At 41.3% G+C, this 17,189-nt stretch overlaps 1 protein-coding gene across 2 annotated transcripts in view; it reads left to right on the top strand.

Moving 5' to 3' along the window:
- The first annotated feature begins 9,713 nt into the window (after positions 1–9,713).
- The window catches only part of STK3 (serine/threonine kinase 3), a 124,865-nt gene continuing 117,389 nt past the window's right edge, over positions 9,714–17,189 (top strand). For both annotated transcript variants that reach the window (XM_071738040.1, XM_071738041.1), the window contains exon 1: positions 9,714–9,953. In XM_071738040.1, the coding sequence (XP_071594141.1) occupies positions 9,931–9,953 (23 nt within the window). In that variant the 5' untranslated portion in view covers positions 9,714–9,930. The remainder of the gene's footprint in view (positions 9,954–17,189) is intronic.

Genomic DNA, 17,189 nt, shown 5'->3' with positions numbered 1-17,189 from the left:
TCCTAGGACTAAGACAAACAAACAAAAATAGAATTTCTGGAATCCATTGCATTTCTGAAGGGTATTATTTACAAATTAGACTGTAAGAGATTCTTATCACAGGCACACCACTTTAGCACAGACTTCCTAGAAGCAAAGCAAGTTTGGGGAAAACCTCTCAAACAATCCCCCTTACTGTAAGACACCTGTTCTCCTTAAACCACTTTTTTTTTTTTTTAGTGGAAGTCACCCCAGCTGAATTAAATTTGTTTCCCTTGGGCCTGCATTTTCTTTAGCCAACACAACAGCTGCACCATGTGGAGATGAGCCACAAGAAGTGTAACAACACATGTTTGTGATTGCTGTATCAGCTTTGGCAGATTTAAGTACAGAGGTCTTTAGCTGCCTTCTATTAGGGAGTCAGTTTTACAATACATACAACATATTGCAAAGTAGTGGCAATAATATATATATAGTTTTATGTATTTCTTCTACATGCTTGTACAGTAAAACCAGAAGGGACTTACTATTACTTATAGCTATAAATATTATATTCAGCACAAACATTTTCTTTTGCATGTAAAAGTAGGAACAGAACAGGAGGATAGGTTAACTACAATAAAATCCCCTGAGACCTCTGTGCTGTTATCCAGCCCTGCAGAGACACTCAACTGTTCAGTGTGCAGTAACCCTGTTATTTCAAAGCTGCAGTAAACTTAATCTCTCCAAGAAACTGCTGAATTCCTGGAAAATAATGCATAATCTGGGTTCAGCGTGCTTTTTTTTTTTTTTTTTTTTTCCTCTCTCATTTTAAGAACAGGTGCCAAAAACTGGTCTTGTGGAGCCTAATTCAATATGCTTCAGAACACAGCTTAAAAGTCTGCTTTTGAGGCATTTGATTAAGAGCTGCTGAGTATCCACACCCGTACAAATGAGGTACTTGTTTTTGAAAGACCATTTTGAAAGGTCAAGAGAAATGCCAATAACACAGCATAGAATCAAGCATTTGTGCTTACAATGTTCCTGTTACTTTATGTATAAACAGCACTGTGGTGTGGGTATTCTGACACAGTTGTGTGACTTTAATCTTCCTACACATTTTCTCACTTAAAATTGCTGAACTACTGCATATTGTATACTATGCAGTGCCTATTATACTTTGACACTCTAGTGCATTATACATTAATATTCAAGCTATACAGCAATACATAAGTGTCTCTGTGCTGTCTGAACAAATTTTCTCACTTCAGAAATTTCACATTCTTAGTATCTCTTCCATGATAAGGGGACAGCTTCTATACTGTCTGTCTTCTCTGACTGCACCATTTCTATTCAAATGAACCTATGACATATTACTAAGAGATTATATTAAATAAGTGGTACTGTCTAATGTGATCTGCCTCTGATTTTGACCTTTCCTCCATCCTCCTGGGAGATGAATCAGGCCGAGGATGGAAACACCAGTTAAGCAAAAATCTGTACTTATATTCACACTCCCATGAGCAAATTAGACAGGACTTCCCTTTGAGAACTGTTCCTCAAAGCACTATACTTGAGAGAAAGACTCTGTTGGTGTTAACAGGTTTTGGATCAGGTTCTAGAGACAGTCTGCCTAGTTTGAACTGCATAGATCAGGGATTTACCATCTATTAATCTAACTGAAGGAGAGATGCAATATATATTAAAACATGGAGGTTTGTTTTGTTTTGTTTTGTTTTTCTTCTGTTTAAGTTTTTCATTGTTTCACTTAGTATTCAAATTAGCACATTAATTTTAAAATTTGCAAATAGCTTTGAGGAATTTTAAACTGCATATTGTAAATCTGGTAAGAGCAGCTTAAAACCACCGGAGTAACAAATTAGATCATGGAACTACAGAAGAGCTCAAGGATGAAGCAATAAAAGTTGTGTACCAGCCAGTTCAAGGTTACACAAAAAACGTTAAGCTCTCTCTTGTTTAGAAGCCATTGAAATGTGATATATGAACACAAAAGAAGTAATGTCTTTAAATATTAAAACAATTAGCAGTTCTACTCTGTAGGGATCTATGGGAGGAGATGGACTCCACCCTGAGGAAGATAAAAGACCTCAGTTTTCTCAACTGGAATGAGTGATTCATTTTAGGTGGAAGTGGTATTCATGTGATATTCCTCATGTGGTAAATTAACTGTTTCCATTAAGAAAGCTCCTAACATATGGAATTGCTCTATGTTCCTCTCCTCTGCAGAGAACATTATACCACCAGAATATTTTATTTTTGCCTGGGTAGAAGTGGGCAGTATTGATGGCTGTTGATAAACTCTTTTTTGCTATTAAATAAAAACATTTAGTGAAGGAATAGTAGAAAAAAATTAGGTCTTGAATTTAATGGGGTTCATATGCTCTGAAAATATTATGTTTTGATGTTTTTTTATAGCCTGACATGTACACTCAGTGACTTCAATGCTTTGTTTTCAGTAGAGTTCCCTTGTTCAGCAGTGACAGTAGTTTAGGTACTCATCCTGAGTAGTGCTGAGGACATCTTAAAACTCTCCCCTATTGAACCAAAATGAATCTGATTATTGGAGGCTAAAATCAGTGCATTGTACAAAGCCAGCTTTGTAAAAACTTATTATTTGCTGCTTGGCTGCTTCTTTAGTACATGGGCTGCTGTGGGGAAGGCTTCGTGATGTTTTTAAGAGCAAAAATGGGAATGTAAGTGCAAATAATAATCTTTTTCTTGTTTTGTATAAATTTCTAACTTCCACAGAATCTTATCTTGTGATCAGAGCCATTACTTTACAGTCAGTCATGAAATTGCTGTTATGCCACTGAACATTTTTTATGAAGTTCGAAGACTAGAAATGAATTCAGTGTTTTGGGGTTTTTTTCTTTTTTTTTTTTTTTTAATTTTATTTTAATGTGGCTCTACATGTTATATGAGTAGCTTATTTGGACTTGAGTTGTGATCTTCTGACATGTTTTCATTGGGAAAGGTTGGAAAAAAGTAGAAAGTGAAATTTTGTGGTTTCTGGATTCTAAAGCATTTAGAATGAGTGATTCTTCCCCACATGAGACACTTGCTTTGCAACATCTATGAAGCAAACTGGAGATGTTCCTCAGAAAAAAAACCAGGAAGGGTTTCATTTGAAAAAACAAAACAAAATAAAACAAAACCTAATGAGCCATAAGAATATCATGGCATTGCCTTTGTAGTGCTGGGAAGCACAGTAGGACTTTCCACTTGCATTGGGTTCTCCTTATTTGTAATTTGTTTTTCTGCACTTGTGCTTCCCACCTTTTTACACTTCCTTTTGAATACTTCTCTCAAAGGCCCACAAGGATAAGGAAACTTCCTTTCTTCCAATCTGAAAGAACAGGTCTTTTTAGTCTCTTGAAAGCAATGTCTCCCCACCGCCCCAATCCGCACACCCCCCCAAAAAAAAAAAAAAAAAAAAAAAAAAATTCTAATTTTTCCTAAACTTTTCTGCTGCTTATTTCTTAAACTCTCATCTCAACAGCTACAGGAAGATGGGAGAAAATGCAGGCATCACAGTGGTGGAAGCCTGGGGCACACAGCTGTGTGTATTCAGGAAGCTGAAGCTCATTCAGTGCAGAACTTGCTTCACCAAGTAATGATGATCCAATCATTCTTTAGTTAATGACAGTAGTTTCCATTTCTAACACAGGCATCATGCCTGCTAATGAAGTGTTTTTTATTTATTCTCCAGAGTGTGAGCACACCTCTTTGCAGACTGGAGGACAGATGGTTTCCCCCAGAAAGAGGGGGTTTATTTTTGTGCAGAAGGGAATCCAGAATAACCCTCGGTATTACCCCAACAACAGTAATTGTCTTACAGAACAAAATAAGATTTCTTTCCAAGTTATCTGTAGATCCCACGAGCACAATCCATGCAGCTGTGGTACAGGCTGGAATATCTGCTGTGGTTAACTGTAAATAGCAACTCTGTATCCATGGTTTATTTTTACCTTAGTGTGCTATAATAAAAAAAAAAATAGCAAATGGTGATGCTATATATAGCCTGTTACTAAGAATGTGAGCTAAATGGTTAGTCAACAGAAAAATCCTCTCCTAATCAACAAATGTCTTTAGTTCTAGTATTAATATTTTGGATAACAACATGGTGTATACCAGATCAGTGAGAGGGAAGTGCAGCAGTGCAGCTTGTATTTCACTGTTGCAGGTTTTTGCTGCTCTTTTAAATGTCACCTACGAATGTTGTGAATTATGCTGTTTTTTGTAGAGTGGACATGGATAGCAGACTTTGCACCTATATTTCCTGGCTATTCGTTTTCTGCATCTTTTTTCTGCCAGACCAGCCAAAAGTCATTTTTCTTTTATGTGACATTAATTCACCAGTAAGCTGTGAATAGTTCACAACCTGTTTGTTACTCCTAAGCTTGATTAAAACCTCACTTAAAAAAAAAAATCTAAAGTTTAGTCCAAACATGAGCATATGCTGTTCTTTTATATTTTATTTATAACTATTTTATGACTGACAGGGTTAAGAAAGTATATAACAAATTCCTAGATAAGCCTTCAAGGTTACTTCACATTAGACATGATAGGTAGGAAAAAGGCAGAAGTGAATTTTTCTTATCTTTTGTATAAACAAGCTGGTATTTCATCCAAGGCCTTTCCCTTAACTTTCAGCATACCAGATTGCTATCAGGCAGTCACAGGGAGACCCAAGCAAACATGTTGTTGTTGACAGTGTGTCTAATCACAGAATCATAGAATTGGCTGGGTTGGAAGGGACCTCAGAGATCATCAAGTCCAACCCTTGATCCACTACTGCTGCAGTTCCCAGCCCATGGCACATCCAGTCTCTTTTTAAATATCTCCAGGGACGGAGAATCCACCACTTCCCGGGGCAGCCCATTCCAATGCTTGATCACCCTCTCAGTAAAGAAATTCTTTCTAATGTCCAACCTAAACCTCCCCTGGCACAACTTGAGACCGTGCCCTCTTGTCTTGCTGAGGGCTGCCTGGGAAAAGAGACCAACCCCCCCCTGGCTACACCCTCCTTTCAGGGAGTTGTAGAGAGTGATGAGGTCTCCCCTGAGCCTCCTCTTCTCCAGGCTGAGCAGCCCCAGCTCCCTCAGCCTCTCCTCATAGGATCTGTGCTCGAGATTATATATGAATTTATAAATCAGGTTCTCAAGAAATCAGGTTTCTGCACTCACTGTCTTTATGCTTGCTTGCCATTCCTGGCCTTTCCTCCCTTCACAACTGTTGGTGGCTTGGCTGGCCAATATTAATCATGTTTGAGGAAAAGCTGGAGGTCTGTAAGCTTCTGTTTTTACCAAACTCATAGGTGATGGGTAGAGCAAGAAATGCCCTGTTTGTAGGCAGTCTACCCCATGGCAAGAGAAAAATTGTTCTTTTAGCTGCTAAGTTTGGGACCAGAACAACTTGCAGGCTTCTCCTGTGAGCTACCCAGCAAGCTGGGGTGCAGACAGGGGACACTGTAACCCCTTGTAGGATGCTGGGTGAGCCAATCCATGTGTGGTATCAGTGATGCAGAGGGGCTGTACAGGGCACAGAGCTGGGGTATGCACAGGGGGTTATGTGGGCAGTAAGGATTTTTTAAGTTTTGGCATCTTAGGGAGTGAATGGAGCTACTGTGGAGTGGTATGGGGGGCACTGAGGGAGAGAGCACTGGGGGCCCTGTGAAAGAACAGGGCAGGGGGGTGACTGCAGTGAAAAGGGTGGAAAGCACACGGGGAAAGGAGCTAAGCTGTGAAGAGCTCCATGGACAGGATGAAAGGCTGGGGGTACTTTGTTTGGAGAGTGTAAGGTGCTTGTGACATCCCTCCTGGAAAACATGTACCATTAGTTCTGTTGTTTTCTAGTAGTTCTATGTATTAGTTACAATGCACATTGTTGAAATGAGCCTGATCAAATACCTTCTGAAGTAAATGCTGCTTTTATTTGCTATCAAAGGAACTAGATAAGGTCCCTACCGTAACACGTATAATTTATTTGCATGATGTTTATGAATGACTTTGAAGTATATATTTGGAATTTAAATCTTACAATTAGTAATACCTGCTAGAAACTCAGACATCAGCTTCTCAAGCAATTTTTATCCTTCTCAAGTTTATTATGAATTAGATCCAACTGAGGAAAAATTGACATCTTAGGACTTTTTGGTTCATATACTTAGGGGCTTAAAGACTGCTTTATTTTGTGGTTATAATGCACCAAATACTTGTCCATACCATCATGGTACCTGCTTCCACTGCACTATAAGTAATTATAATATAAATGATTTTACCTGTTTACAAAACTACATTATAATATGAAATAATTATAGTACTCAAAAATTAAGTATGGTCTTCATCTATCCTTTGGTCTAAGGAATTGTATTTGATGTTGATGCCAGTTCTGCAGAGTAGGGAGTCCTAACGCTTGCTGATAAATTGGTGAAATTGACTAAATACTTCTGAAGAAAAAGGGTAATTTGGTTTGTTTTCTCCCATATTTTTAAGATCAGGCTACATTAAGCTTTTTCTGACTCACCTGTCTTCTTAGCAGTGTTATTTAGTTGCACTGTTACAAGAAATCATGGGAATACTCATGTAGATTGGCTACAACTTCCTCATCTCCATGTTGTCTAGACACCAGCAATTCCATAGTATATTCATGCCTCCAGAACATCCAGACTTCCCTTGGCTGGAAAGCCTGAATGAGATAGCAGAACAGAGGGAGCCTGTTTTCCCTTTCAAAGATCCTTCTTTGCTGCAGGCAAGGCACAGTATTGTAATGAATACCAAATCAGCGTTATATTTCACAGCACAGTTCCCAAATTCATGTTGCAGGGGAAAGGTGAGATGATGTTACTTAGTCCAATGACTTAGACTACAAATACCATTAGAAATTATAAGAGATGAGAGAATCATAGAATGGCTTGGGCTGGAAAAGGCCTTTAAAAATCACCTAACCCAACCCCCTTGCAGTGAGCAGGGGCATCTGCCACTGGATTAGGTTGCTCAGAGCCCTGTCCAACCTCACTTTGAATGTTTGCAGGGATGGGTCTTCTACCACCTTTCTGTGCAGCCTATGCCAGTGTTTCACCACCTTCTTTGTAAAAAAAGTTCATCATGGTACCTACTCTAAATAACTCTTTAAACTAAAATAGTTTAAAATCATTACCCCTTGTTCTATCTCTGCAGACCCTGCTAAAAAGTTTGTCCCCATCTTTCTTACAGGCCCTCTTTAAGTATTGAAAGGTCAGATGAAGACAGTGATCTTGAAAAATAGAAAAATAATATGGTATCTATGTTATCTTATTATTGTTACATTATTTTCAGCATAATTGTCCTTAGAAGGCATTCTGGAAGTTGAGTAAGGCACAAGTGAATCTTCTGTGAGAAAGAAGATTATTTGTGAGAAAGAGAAAGAAGATTATCTGTGAGGAAGAAAGAATATTTGTCCATATCCACTGTCTTCAAGCCACTCAAGCCAGGTAACCTAACATTTTCTGCTTCAGTCATCTTTTTTTTTTTTTTCCCCACACTCTTCTTTCTTCAGTGGCAGAGATGGAAGACAATCCTGTCCCCCTCATCCTCAATTTTTGGGTGGTCATGGCGTTTTCTGGGAATGGAGACTGCAGTATTAAGCTTTTTGTATGAAGAGAGCTAAGATCTAAATCTGCCATTCTTGGTCAAATTTTCTTCAGACTTGTTCTTATCAGCTTGTTAAAGGGGGAGGGCAGAGTGGCAGACCAGGCTGTTTAGTCTAACTTTTTCCAGAGAAAGACATATATATGTCTCAGTGGGGAGAAGGAGCACTTCTTGGCTCCCTTTGTTTGCCTTGCTGCTAGAACTATAATATAGTACCTGTATTTTTTCTAAGACTGCTTTTCCTTGCTCAAATGTATAGACTGTTGCACCTTTGGCTTGAGAGGAGGAGCTGGAAAAAAAAACCCTGTCTCCTCTTGAGTAGCCTGAACAAAATACTGCCTTCAAGATTTATGTGAAAGGATGTGGAGACCATCTACATTCCAGGAGTATCACAGCCAAATAGGGATATCAGGCAGCCCTTAATTAAGTCAGATTGCTGAAATACAAGCAGTAATTGGTCAGTGGATACAGTCAAATACCTGTAAAACAAAGTTGGGCTCCAGCCACATGGCATCTTCTACCTGTCTGACCTTGCTTGTCCTACAACTGGGAGACAGGAAGGCTTGAGGGGTTCCTACCCAACACTTCCAAATGCATTTCATTTGAGGGATCTGCTGGCTCCTTCTCCTGGGTGTTTTTTTTTTTTTTGGCATCTCCTCCAAACAGTTGTCTATGGTATGGCACTACTGCTGGGCAGCCACTCAGGCTTGTGGGATGATACTGGAAGAGCTCTGTGTTAATCTGTTGTGCAAAGGAAGATGTTCTGTTGCAGTTTTTCCATGACTCAGAAAAACAAAGAAACCCAAAAGGTCATATGGTGGTGTATGATTTGTTTTATGGGTTCATTCAGTATTACCATTGTGCATTTAGCTCGACCACAGTGAGTCAACTGGATTGGATTGACTCAGGCAAAGTAGAGGACTTGCACAACAGCAGGATTTCAGCCATTCAAAATTCCCTTGCTAATGCACATCAAAGACATGAAACTAGGTATGGAATGCAGATTTTTTTAGGGGGGGAGTGCTGTTATGCATCTAAAATCAGCTTAAAGTAGAACTCGGGCATCTCATTTTTATGGATGTTGCCCAAGTGTTTTACTATAATGAACTTCCATTAGTTAGGCAAATAAACCTATTTCGAGGAAAGGATACAGAAATTGGCTCGAACATTTAAGCACTTCTTGTACTGACTTGGCTGAACCTACTTGGACGCTTGGTCACTTAATATCTTAAACCACTACATAAACACTACAAGAAAGTCAGAAGTTGTAAGGAGGAGAAATTGCAGAAAACTGTCGCATGGTGCTCGGTGGACTAAAATGTGCTTGAATAACGATGTGACGACTTCCTATGGCTCTGCAAGGTAACTTGTATGCTTTGGCATTAAAAAGCCAAGTTCCAGAGTTCTTCTCTTCAAAGCTGTGTCACCTGAGCCAGCTTTGGAGAGCAGCTCCCCCGTCTCGCCATGACTAACTTGAGACTTCCTCTCTGCTGCTCTCCGGAGCCAGATGTCCGGGAAGAGATTTAGGTTCCCCAGGAGGGGCAGGATGCGGCCCTGCACCCCGGGCAGACAGGCGGATGAAAGGCGCAGTCCGCCCGGCAGCGTCGCCCCGAGGTGGCAGCGGGCAAAGCCACCGCCCTCAGCCCGCGCCTCAGGCCGCGGCTTTGCCCCGGGCCTGCCCTTGCCCGAAGGCCCAGCTCCGGGAGTCGGGGCGTGAGGTCAGCGTGCGTGGGAGGGGCGGTTGTCCTTCGCCCCGGCGGCGCCTCAGGGCCCCGGGTCTCCGTTTCTTCGCCTCCCGGTTCGCCTCGCTGGGCCAGGCCCCTGCGGCGGACGCTCCCGCAGGAACGGGCAGCGCAGGTTCCCCGGCAGGACTACACCTCCCGGTGTGCCCCGCGGCCAGCACCGCGCGGAGCATGCCGGGAGCGCGGCGGCGCCGCGGCCCCGGCGCTTCCATGTTCTCCCCCTCCCGCCGGCGCGACACCGCCCGCCCTTCCCGCGGGGGGGGCGGGGCCTCGTCCCTCCCGCTGCTCTGAGCGACTTGCGCGCCGCCCAATCAGCACCGGAGGCGTCCCGGTCGGTAACCAATGAGAGGCGTGAGGGGGCGGGGCTCCGCCGGCAGCCGGGTAGGTAGCGGTAGTGGCGGTTGCCTCAGAGAGGCCGAGAGTGGCGGCGGCGGCTGGGGGAAGGTGCGGGCTATCCCGGGAAGGGCCGGCGGATCTCCAAGCTGTGAGGAGCTTCTCGGCTACCGGCCCGGTGCTGCCAAGGGGCTCAGCCGGGAGGCCCCCTCCGGAGGGCTGGGCTGGGCCGGGGGGCCGGCGGCGGCATGGAGCAGGCAGCGCCCAAGAGGTAACGACCCTCCCTGGCGGCCCCTTCCCCTCCCGGAAGCGAGCGCGGCGGCGCGGCTGGGCTGAGGCCTCGGGCCCCCCCGCCGGCCTCCGGTGGTGGGGGCTGTGAAAGGGGTGGTGGGACAACGGCGGGGGCCGAGGCGTGACGGGCGGCCGAAGGAACTGCGTTGGGAAGGTCTCATGTAGGGGGGAGGGCCCCCGAAATAACCATCCTGGGTAAATGTCCAGGTGGCCGCAAAGCCCGTGCGGGTGGTTGAGTTGCTGGGAGAACGTTTTAACGTGAAATGAAGGAAACTTTGTGGCCGAGAAGAACTCTTTGTGGCCTGGGGGTCTGTGCACTTTAAACTTCAGGTCCGTGGAAGAAATCGATCTAAGTGGTTGTTCTTTTGACGTGCGAAAAGTGCCCTTGTGTGTCCTGCTGGTGGAGGGATGCTTGTGGGGGTGGGGGTTGCATAGTTGTAATTGCAAATCAGGGAGTGGGAAGAGGCAAAAATCAAGAGTATTCCCACAGCACATGTATTTTCTGAAATGTATACGGTGTATCTGGCCATTTAATTACTACATGTGAATTTAATTTTTTTTTTTAGCATTTATTACCTGACTTGTTGTAGTGTGCACTTGTAATGATGTGAAAACACAAACTTGTGTTTGTGGTACTGCTGTCTTAGTGCACAAAGCAATTTTGCTTTCGTTCTCCGGGCGTATTTAAATTGGAACAGTCCTCTCCTGGTGTAGTTACATACTAAGTAGAGTGTATGGTGTACAGAACATAGCTACACAGTTTATGTATATACTTACTAGAGTTCCAAGTGTTTTACTTTTGCTTCCTGCTAATGAAAAATCTAGGGACTGTGCAATGTAAGTGGTGGCAGAAGAGAATAAATCGTTTTTAACATTCTGTTTTAAAACACATTCTACAGTTAAAACCTTTAAAACTGAAAAAAACCGAATCCTGTGGGATGATGGGAAGAACATGGTCTTGAACATCTGTTTTTTTCCTTTAGTAATACATCAAACAACAGTGTCTACTATGGAGAACTTTGATCAAAAATTGACTTCTGAGTTGTTATGTGAAGTATTTTTGGCAGGCAAGGGGGTGAGGAGGGACAGGCCTACACTGTAGTTGGAGGCTGACAGTGCTGCACGTCCCAAGTAAAGGTAGGACAGGCACCAGCAAGGATTTAGGAGGAGTGGGAATGTCTGCAGAGTAATCAATGTTACCAGTTCAAAGCTTGGAATCTGGTGATAAAAAAGGATTGAAAGTAAAACCGGAAGTTAGCATAGCCTAAAACTTTTTTTTTTTTTTTTTTTTAAGATCTAGGATTTGCTCTAACTTGATTATCTAGCTGGAGGTGTGTGTCTGGTCTAATTAAAAATGAGGAGCTGTTTAAATCTTTAGGATAAGTCAGGAAGAACTAGAAAGGTGATGAGAGAACTTCTAAGTTCTCTGGCATGTGTATACTTTCCATGTTTTTTGTAGCATATGCCTTGAAATTCGAATGTGATGAGAACTTAATGTATTTTTAAATTTTTTTTTTTGTGTGTGTGTGTGAGCAGGAGAAAAGATTTGAACTTGCTTCTTCATAAATGCACCTATATATCTCCTTTATCTGTTGGTTTTTTTCCCAATTGTTTGGTCTTCTGAAGCAGTACAGATTTTTATTTTTTTTTTTAATTTTGTGGGCTGGAGTTTTTGATGCCTATCTTGACTGCATGAGATGAACACACCTTGTTTACTTGGCCACACAGGTGTGAGCACTAGACTTCATTATTTTGATGCTTGTCTGTAGGAGCAGTTAGGTACTCAAGAGGGTCTGGTGCTGTGATATCCATAGTGGGAGACATTAATCTAGTGGGAATTTCATATGGACACATCAAAGCTGCATGAATGTCTTAGAAGACCAGAGGTCTCTTAAATATATAGGGCATTTTTATCCCCCTCTTCCCTGTAAAGGAACATGCAACATGGTTTTCAGCCTTTCAGAAAGTATCAGTGAGGCTCCCCAAGTGTCAGATGGGGACACTGTGGCTTTGAAATGGAAATGCTGTCAAAATCGCTCGCCTTTCTTGTTTGGTCAGTGTACTGCAACAGTAACAAATGACTTCTAAGGGGGAGTCCTTTTCAAAATAATTCCCTTTACTTTTAGAAATAAATATCAGAAGGGTTACTCTACATTTAGTGAACAGTTTGTGCTGTATTTGGTAGTGCTTTATTGCATCTGAATTTCTAACTGTATTTCAGGTATGTTTTTCTTTCCCTCACTAAAAAGGATATTCACTCCTGGAAGAACGTTACAAAATTTGCCTCTGAGTCTTGTAATTTTCCCCTGATCATTGTTGTGGCATTTTTTGGTATATATTGGCATACTTGGGTACAAGGAGATAAGCCAAGTAGCTAGAAATGCAATTTTCACTTGTATGCAATCTATGACAAATACATAGTTTTGAATCTTTGCCCATCTCCATCATGTTGCTGCCAAATAAAAGGCCTCTTAAACATGAAATGTGTTAGTTAGGGTTTTCCAATCTTTTATTTAAAATTGGGCAATTAAATTTTCCTTAAAATTTAAGTTCTATGTAAAGGGAAAAAGTAGTTTTTAAAATGTGAACCATCTGTGAAAAATACACTGGGTTTTATGTTTGTGTCAATGGACGTGTAAGGTCACGTGGATGACGATTGCCATTGCTTCTATCCCTGAAAATGATGGGATAGAAGTGTAAGTTTTCTTGGGTTTTCTTGCTGGAAAACTAGATATAAGTATGAAATACAATAATGTAAGCTGTCTTAAACCTGCTTTTCCTTGTGTGAACAAGGTAAGGCAGTGTAAATGCATCAAGGCTTTCAAATATTGCCTCTGTTCTTGGTGGCTGCAGTGATTTCTCTTCCTAGCTGCTCTCCCACTGTATCAGCACAGCTGATCCCAGCTCTTCTTTTTAAATGTTTCAGTGTGTTTCTTCTGCAAAATAAACTGCATATATTCATATTTCATGGAGCAGCTGTCCAGTTTTCCACAACTCCTGACAGTAATTGATGGAGTTCTATTCTTTAGTCCAGCTTTATTTTTGTTTGTTAGCTTTCTGGGTTTTTTTTTTGTGTACCTCTGCAGCACATCACTAATTTGTTTTATAAACTGTATATAATGACCATAGGACACCAAAGTCATACTTTACTTTTTCATATTGGGGGAGAGGAAATAAATCTCTTGCTCTTTCAGTTCCCAATTCAGATTTTGCTGATTTTGATGCCAGCATCTTGTATGCCTCTTATTGTTTCTAGTTTTTTATACATTTATTTATGTGGAGTTTTGCTGGTGTACTCAATGGCACACAAGTTTCTAATCAAGCTGAGTATAAATGTATTCTCTCATCATCTGGATTTATAAAAGTAGAATTCTTTGCAAGGATATATTTTTGTTGTTTAAGAGACAAAGTGTTATGCAGTAAGTCAAACTTGCTTGAAACAAGAAAAATTTTGATTACACTTGTCATCCCAGAGTTTTAGTCTAGTTGTTGTCCTGCTTTTAGGAACATCTCTCCTGGAAAACTACTTCAATAGCCCATAATCACTATTTGATGATCTCCTGGAGCAAACTAAAGTAAATTGTTTGCTCTCTAGGTATTATACATGTTTTCCAGTATAAAGAAGACTTTCCCCCCACATAAATATGTATACTGCACTTGTACCCTGTGGCCACAATAAAGCAGTGTCTCAATTTACTTATTTATTTGTTCTTCTTCAAGTCCTTCTATTATGAAATTAGAGGACCCATGAGAGGAATGAAGTATCTTTTTTTTTTTTATAATCCAATTGCTCCTGAGCCATTTGGTTTTTCACTTGTGCTTTCCTTCTTCTTACTCTTCCATGCACCTCACCCGAGGCCCCTTGTATTTCTAGTTGTGCCTTAGAACACCCACCAAAATACCTGACTGCTATTTCCCATGCAGAAAACTTGAAGGCTTTTAAAAAAGTAGTGAGTCTTCTGAGGTAGTTGCATCTGTATGACTTCAGTTGCACATTTTTAAAGTGTGGATAGTAGGACGCACACAGAACTCCTGACTGAGATGCTCATTCTGAAGTCTTAGGTGTGTTTCTCTCAATTTTTAGTTGCTTGTTTTTAGTCAACATAATGCAGTATTTCTCATATTTACTTTTTGTATTTTTCTTAGTGCTTTACAGCCAGTTGTAACAATCAACTTGCTCCTCTCTGCTTCTCATGAAGTTTTCCTAAACACTTCCCTTATTGCAACCCTTTCAGGGTATATCACATGCTGTTCTGTAGTTAAAGAGCTTGGAATTCTTTTAAACTTCTAGAAATAGTTATCATTAAACAGCCTGAGTCATTAGGATCTTTCTGGTGTCCAAAGAAATATCTTAATACTGTTACTTGAACACCAGACCTAAGCATCTGTACTCTTTCAGTATATTTGTGAAGGAGTGTGAAGTACTTAGAGTGTATTTGGTGATGAAATCCCTGAGGCTAACACAGATCTAGTTAGCTTGCCTTTGTGTTAAGTAATATCTATGCTTATATTTATCAGAGTTGGATAATGTGAAAGAAGTTTTAAAATTACAGAAGGCTTCTTTTTTTGCTGTCCTGGTTGCCTCTAAAGTAGTCCAGATAATTTGTTATTTGGCAATGACATTGGTTTTGGTCAATTTATAGCTGTTAATGATTGTTTCTCTAAATCTTCTGAAGCACACTCTGTCTTAATGGTGCTGCTGGAATCCTTTTAGTATGAATTTTTTTCTTTCTCATTTGAGCAGGTATAATTTTTTTGGTGAGCAGGCAGAAATGTTCTCAGACCTCTTTGGTTAAGGTCACTGTATATTTTCTAGTTTCTTAAAGTTACTAAAAAGTTCAGTCCCTCCACAGCTTGGTTGTGCTTTTTATTTTTTGAAGGCTCTGTTGGTTTAAGCATACTGTGCATGCTTTTTGTTGGTGGAAAGCAGAGGATGATTTCAGTAACTTACACCCCTCTCCCTCCCCCCACTAGCTTGAAACTAAGGAAGCAAAATGAATATTTTTTTCTTTAATACCTACCTGCAATTTTTTCCCCATACTTTTTATTTGTCTCAACTTTTGCTTGTTCAGTAATGAAATGTGGCATCCCTGCAAGATCTGTGATTGAGAGCAGTCCTGGGGAGAAGGATTTGGGGTTGTTTGTTGATGAAAAGATAAACATGAGCAGGCAGTGTGTGCTTGGAGCTCAGAAAGCCAACCTTATCCTGGGATGCATCGAAAGAATTGTGGCCAGGAGGTTAAGTGACCTGATTCTTCCCCTCTACTCCACTCTCCTGAAACTGCACCTGGAATACTGTATCTAGTTCTAGGGCCCCTAACACAAGAAGGACATGGAGCTGTTGGAGCAAGTCCAGAGAAGGGCCACAGAGATGATTCCTGAGGGCTGGAGCACCTCTTCTATGAAGGCAGGCTGGGAAGGTTGGGTTTCTTCAGTCTGGAGAAGAGGAGGCTCTTGGAAGACCTAATAGTGGCATCCCAGTACCTGCAGGGGACCTACAGGAAAGCTGGGGGACACACAACTTTTTACAAGGGCATGTAGTGAATGGGACAAGGGGGAATGGTTCTGAAGTGGAAGAAGAAATATTAAACATTAGGATGAAATTCTTAACTGTGAGGGTGGTGAGACACTGAAATAGGTTTCCCAGGGAAGCTGTGGTCGAACACTTCTTACCTGGAAGTGTTCAGGGTCAGGCTGGCTGGGGCTTGGAGCAACCTGTTCTAGTGGGAGGTGTCCCTGCCCATGGCAGAGGGGCTGGAACTAGATGGCCTTTAAACTTCTTCCAACCCAGACCTTTCAATGCTTTTATTCTGTGATTCTCCAATTACAATTCCATCTTTCTCCTTTGTAGTCTAACAAGCAGAGAGATGGTAAAAAGGAAAGCAAGACTTGTTGCTTGGTGCTGCTTTTGCAGACTTTATTTAACTGCTGAATTTTTTACTGTTTTTCTTCCTGTTCATGAGTTGTGCCTTTCCTTTGCTGTGGATTTTTAGTCTCCCTTAACCATACTTGCTTTCCAGCTCCCTGCCTGTTCCCTGTAGCAAATTGCATGGTCCTTACAGCTGGCTGTTCATGCACTGTTCTATACTGAATGGGGATCCTTTTCATACATACAATAGCTACATCTGTGGAGTAGTCCTTTGATGTACAAATGTGTACATCCTTCTCTACTGTATCCTTCTTGCTGCTTTCCTTGTTCAACACCACCAATCCATGTGACCTCTGTGCTTATACAATTTATTTAGATTTTTGTGTTTACTAAGGTAGTTGTCAGTACTGAGTCTCTTCTGACTCAGGAATTCATCAGTCATTTAATTTCAGTTTCTATTAGTTCTGAATCACAGATTTGCATCTCTCAATATGAAGGATTTTCTTTTGAACACTGTTCTTCCAGTATTAGATTTAACAATCTTTTCTGTCTGTGCCCTCTGCCATACTCCTATTTTGTATTCGTTTCCAGGAAAGTGTCACAGCATAACATATTTTCCATAAGTTCTCAATGATCTACTGTGCTTCAAAGCTTTTTTTTTTTTTTTCTTCTTCCTCCTGCATATGGAATACATTGTCTATATCTAACACTACAGCACCAGCTATTCTGCAGCTCATCTTCTACTTTAATAGTACCCTTGGCTATCATATAGAGTTAACTTGTTGTTTCAGACTTGCACCATAATTCTCTAACTTTTAAGGTGAAGAATTTTACGTGTTGCAGCCTCCTGGCCTCACTGCAGTGTGTGTGGGTTGTATTTTCCTGTGCTATGTTCAGTGTCAGCTCTATTGCAAGCTTACAGCCAAGTTGTGTTCTGAGAGCTGTCAGGAGTCTGAGGGGCTGGATAAATGGGAATGCTGTAGACAGGGAAAAGGTTAGGACTGCTTGTAGAGGGTAGAGGATAGTGGTAAGAGTGGGTTTACAGTGCTGGCAGAAATGGGAGACTATGTGTGATTGTGTAATTAGAGATTTTGTTGCACCTGTCCATATGTGTGTTGACAAAGATGCAAAAGGAAGTGCCCCAACCATTCTTAGAGTACTCAGCTCTAGGAATTTCAGTGTTCTCCTACCACCTTTGAAGCACCAGTTGCTCCTAGAGTCAACTTGACTTTGAGCTCTTTGTAATTCACTGGCTTACAAGTTGTATAGTTTAGAAACTGGATACTTTGTGTGGGTGAATGATTGATTTATTCTTTCTTAGATGTCACTCGGCAATGAGCATGTGTT

The sequence above is a fragment of the Heliangelus exortis genome, chromosome 2 (genome assembly GCF_036169615.1).
Source record: "Heliangelus exortis chromosome 2, bHelExo1.hap1, whole genome shotgun sequence".
Lineage (NCBI taxonomy): Eukaryota > Metazoa > Chordata > Aves > Apodiformes > Trochilidae > Heliangelus > Heliangelus exortis.
This window is presented reverse-complemented; position numbering and strand designations above follow the sequence as displayed.